Source organism: Rutidosis leptorrhynchoides, chromosome 7, assembly GCF_046630445.1.
Source record: "Rutidosis leptorrhynchoides isolate AG116_Rl617_1_P2 chromosome 7, CSIRO_AGI_Rlap_v1, whole genome shotgun sequence".
Classification (NCBI taxonomy): Eukaryota; Viridiplantae; Streptophyta; class Magnoliopsida; order Asterales; family Asteraceae; genus Rutidosis; species Rutidosis leptorrhynchoides.
The window spans coordinates 342,120,922-342,125,909 of record NC_092339.1 but is presented as its reverse complement, the minus strand read 5'-3'; the positions used below and the strand labels follow the sequence as shown (position 1 = coordinate 342,125,909).

The 4,988-nt window shown below is 31.7% G+C and overlaps 1 protein-coding gene across 1 annotated transcript; it reads left to right on the top strand.

Annotated features, from left to right (window-relative positions):
• The first annotated feature begins 1,162 nt into the window (after window positions 1–1,162).
• On the top strand, window positions 1,163–4,100 carry LOC139860360 (uncharacterized). The gene is made up of 6 exons (XM_071849125.1): window positions 1,163–1,406; window positions 1,467–2,246; window positions 2,340–2,536; window positions 2,704–2,839; window positions 3,173–3,280; window positions 3,739–4,100. The coding sequence occupies exons 1-6, from the start codon at window positions 1,163–1,165 to the stop codon at window positions 4,098–4,100; spliced, it is 1,827 nt and encodes a 608-aa protein (XP_071705226.1).
• The last annotated feature ends 888 nt before the right edge of the window (window positions 4,101–4,988 follow it).

The following is a 4,988-nucleotide window of genomic DNA, read 5'->3' as shown; positions in this document are numbered from 1 at the left end:
ATATATATATATATATATATGTATATATATATGGTGTATATATATATATAATGTAATAATGCATTATTGTTAGTAAATGTGGTGCGATTTACTAACTTGTTCAGTATTTGATTTGTTCTCAGGTGATACAAACGAGGAGAAGACTTGGTGACATTAGACTACCGAGTTTGCGGGTATCGGTGAGTGGAACTATCTTCAGTTATAGTATAGAGTAGCAAGTAATGCTACTGTTAGTTTATACTATTGATAGCTGAGTGCCATGCATAGTTAGCGTTGTATGCCCATATGCACTAGATAGTTTGCCATGCTGTTGTATGTGATTTTTGTGCACTATTTTGTGAGCACCAGTGAGGCCAGGCTAGCTGGGGATTCCACTGAGGCTAGGCTAGGTGGGGTCCGCACGAGGTCAATCGAGGCCAGGCTAGGTTGGGTCCAAGTCCTACGGATGTTCAGTATAACATAGAAGGACGTATGCTTTGCGTCTGAGCGGTTATACATATAATCTAGTAGGAAGGATTATCGATAGACTGTAGCCCGATCAACTACGAGTCGCATGCCCGTACAAGCCGCCGATCCTTGTGTTGCTATTAGTTGTTTATTGACGGATGTTGCAATAGATGACCTGGCATGTTTGATATTGTATGCTTAGCTGTTAGATAGTTCCATTCACTTAGCAGTTGTACTAATCCCCCACATTTCCACCCTTGCAGGTTTAGTACGATTGCATGTTAGATACCAGGGTGAAGATGGGATGCTGGATGATATGTTTGACAAGTCGAAACTATGATGTCGTGTCTTTTGTTGCTAGTGTCTTTGCTTAACGTAACACATGGTTTTATATATGTAACGGACTTTTAATATTTGATATGATATTAATGTAATGTAATACAGGTGTCATTTATATTACGTGTCATATTTTATAAACAGGACTTCCGCTGTGACTTTGAAAAAAAGGGTGTTACATACTGGTTGCCTGACTAGTAGTCAATTCTGTAGTACTCTGTAACTTATTTCTTGACTCTACAGGTGTCTGAACCGTGGATTTGTTGTGGTTTTATGTGCTCTATTTGACTGCATGCTACTTATTTTACTCCGTTCTTTGATTGATTTCTGATCTTATTTGTTTTTTCTTTGTCTTTGTTATTTGTTTATCTCTGCAAATATGTCTGATACTGATTCTTCTGTTAATGTAACTAAGATTAGCAAACTTGAGTTTCATGATCCATTATATCTTCATCCCAGTGACACCTCTGGTGCATCTCTCATTATACAAAAACTTAAAGGAACCGATAATTACAATGTGTGGTCTTGTGCTATGAAACTTGTTTTACATACTAAAAATAATCTTGGTTTTATTGATGGTTCTTGTGCTAGGTTTCCATATGAAGATGATGATGTGTTGTTAGGTTAATGGGATAGATGTAACTCTGTTGTGCTTACTTGGATTTTAATATCTTTATCTGAAGAGGTTTATAATGGGAAAATTTTCTCTAAAACTGCAGAGTCTGTATGGTTTGAACTAAAAAAACCTATGAGAAAATTGATGCATCTGTTACATTTAATCTATATCAAAATATCAATTCATATAATAAAGCTAGTCAGTCCTTATCTGATTATTATCACAAAATTAAATGCTATGTGGAGAGAGTTTTATGATATGAATAAAATTGATGATATGGTGTCTGCTAACCAATCTTTTCAAGATCATAGTCAATCTTTAAAACTCGTGCAGTTTTTAATGGGCTTAGATGATGTGTATACACCCATTATAAGTCAAATACTTACATCTGATCCTGTACCTAATGTTAAGGTTGCTTTTTCTATCGTTTCTAGGGATAAGTCTCACAGAATGCATTCATCCATTTCTTATATGTTTAGAAATCAGTCATCTGCATTTACAAGTAAAAATATTGTTAGTAATGTTGTTGTTAATAACTATAACAAAAATAATAATACAAACAATAGTGGTAATAGAATAAAGTATAAAAATCCACCATTAAAGTGTACAAATCATAACATGCTTGGGCATACTGTTGATAGATGCTATGAACTTATAAGATATCCACCTGGCTATATTAAAAAACCATTTAATCAAGGTGCACCTAGGTTCAATAGTAGTAACTGTGTTTCTGATAAAATTGATGCTGGTAATTCATCTATACCATTGACAAGTGAGCAGATCATGAAGCTCTTGAGTCTTGTAAATGAAAAACCTGTCACCCATCATGCTAATGCCAACATGACAGGTAGTTTTCAAAACAATAATGTTTTCTTTAATTTAAATTTTAACAAAATCTTTTCTCCAAATTGTTTACATATGAAACAATCTTTATCAAAAGGTTGGATCATTAAATCTGAGGCTAATCAACACATGGTGTCTAGTTCTCAAAAACTGGATAATGTTATTGATGTTAGTAATTTAAAATTAAGTGTTAATCGCTCTAATGGTACTGTTGTAAAAATTTTACAAATGGGAAATTTGAAACTCTCTAATAACATTGTGTTGTCTGATGTGCTTGTTATACCCCAGTACTGTGTGAGTCTTCTATCTGTCAACAAGTTAATTAAAGACTGTAATCTTGTTGTTAGTTTTGATATTAAAAAATGTTATATACAGGATTTGAATTAAAAAAGACTGATGGGGACTGGTAGTGAATGTGATGGTCTTTATATTTTTTTGATGATTGTTTAAATGGTAAGCAGTTTAGTTCAAATATGTCTGTGCGTGATTTATCTAAACAAAAAACTTGGCATAATAGACTTGGTCATCCTGCATATCAAGTATTATCTGTTTTAGGAGAGAAACTTAGATTTAACAAAACTGACAACTATGATCCCTGTGACATATGTCATCTGGCTAAACAAACCAGAGAGCCTTATCCTTTAAGTTATCATAAAACTATATGTATTGGTAAATTAATACACTTAGACACATGGGGACCTTATAAAGTTAAAAGTTAAGAAGGATACAAATATTTTTTAACTATTGCTGATGATTATTCAAGAGTTGTATGGACATACCTACTTAAGTCAAAAGAAGAGGTCTCTGAATACTTTGAAAGTTTTTATTATTTACTATTAAATCAATTTGACATTTCAATAAACAATATTAGAAGTGATAATGGTATCGATTTCACTAACAATAAAATGAATAATTTTGTTACATTTAAAGGTATTGTTCATCAAACTTCTTGTGCATATACTCCTCAAGAAAATGGTATTGCTGAAATAAAGCATAGACATTTGTTAAATGTTCCTAGGTCTTTAATGTTTCAAGGAGGTATGCCTCAATATTTGTGGTCTGAGTGTGTTCTAATTGCTACTTATATCATTAACAGGCTTCCCGCCTCAGTTCTGTCTGAAAAATGTCCCTATGAAATGATTTACAAGAAAAGTCCAAATCTCTCCGATTTAAGAACTTTTGGATGTCTCTGTTTTTCTACCATATTAAATAATCATGATAAATTTTCTAGCAGGTCTTTAAAATATGTTTTCATGGGATATTATGACTTTAAAAAAGGTAATAAACTATTTTTCTTGGAAGATAAATCTTTCATTTTTTCAAGAGATGTTAAATTCTATGAACACATTTTTCCTTTCAAACTTGAATCTATTTATAAAATTGTTTTTACTGAAATGATTTGAATAATGTAAACTTTTTTAACTCTTATGACTGTGATTTCTATGAAAATAAAACTGTTTTAAATAAAAATGTTACTGTAAGTCCCAATGATGAAGGAAGAGACAATACTAAGGATGAAGGCAATCATGTCTCACAAAGTGATAGCTCAAATGAGACACTGAGTGATGGTGTACCTGTAACTTCCATTGCTGAGAGTATTGTGACACAAGCTGTCCCTGAGGGCACCATTAATACTGAAACAAATACTGACTCTGAATCTCAATTAAGAAGATCAAGTAGACAAACTGTGTTACCTAAAAGGTTTAATGATTATGTTTTAAATGATAAAGCTAAATTTGATTTAAATAAATACTTGAACTACTCAAAATTAGGTTCAGAGAACTATTATTTTGATACTTGTTTAATTAGAGGACATAAGCCTAAGTCTTTCATTGAGGCTGTCCAGAATCAGAACTGAGTAGAAGCCATGAATAAGAAAATGGAAGCTTTAAATAGAAATAACACTTGGGTTATTGCTGATTTGACCTTAGGAAGAAAACCAATAGTATGTGAGTGGGTTTATCGGATCAAATATAAGTCTACAGTTGAAATTGATATATATAAATCTAGACTTGTAGCTAAGGGTTACAATCAAAGAGACGACATTTACTTTGATGAGACCTTCTCTCCTGTTGTTAAAATGGTTATTGTTAGAATAATCATTACTGTTGATGTACAGAATAACTGGCTTTTATATCAAATTGATATTAATAATGATTTCTAATATGGTGATTTGACTGAGGATGTTTATATGAGTCTTCGTGAAGGGTAATTTGATAAGTCTGATAAAAGAGTTTGCAAACTTGTTAAGTCTCTTTATGGTTTAAAACAAGCACCAAGAAAGTGGAATGAAAAGTTTTGTGATGTCTTATTTAAGTATGGTTTTGTGCAAAGCGTGAATTATTATTCTTTTTTTACAAAGTGCAATGATAGTATTGTTTGTATCTGCTTGTTTATGTTGATGATATCATTATTACTGGAAATAGTTTTGATTACATTGACAAGTGCAAATCTTTTTAGAAAAAAAATCTAAAATTAAAGATCTTGGTAAACTTAAGTACTTTCTTGGAATTGAGTTACTTAAAAATGATAATAACTTTGCTATGTATCAAAGAAAGTATTGTGTTGAAGTGATTTCTAAATTTGGTCTACTTACTAGTAAACCTGCTATCACTCCTATTGAATCTGGTATTGTTCTTGCTAGTATAATACTGTTATTGCTAGTATAAATGATCATTCTATCACTGATTTACCTTTAACTGATATTGGTGTTTATCAAAAGTTTGTTGGTAAATTAATTAACATA

Coding starts and splice junctions, on each gene's coding strand:
- LOC139860360 (XM_071849125.1), top strand. CDS start 1,163: ATGTCTGATACTGATTCTTCTGTTAATGTAACTAAGATTAGCAAACTT. Junction 1,407..1,466: donor AGATGATGATGTGTTGTTAG/GTTAATGGGATA, acceptor CTTTATCTGAAG/AGGTTTATAATGGGAAAATT. Junction 2,247..2,339: donor TGCTAATGCCAACATGACAG/GTAGTTTTCAAA, acceptor CTTTATCAAAAG/GTTGGATCATTAAATCTGAG.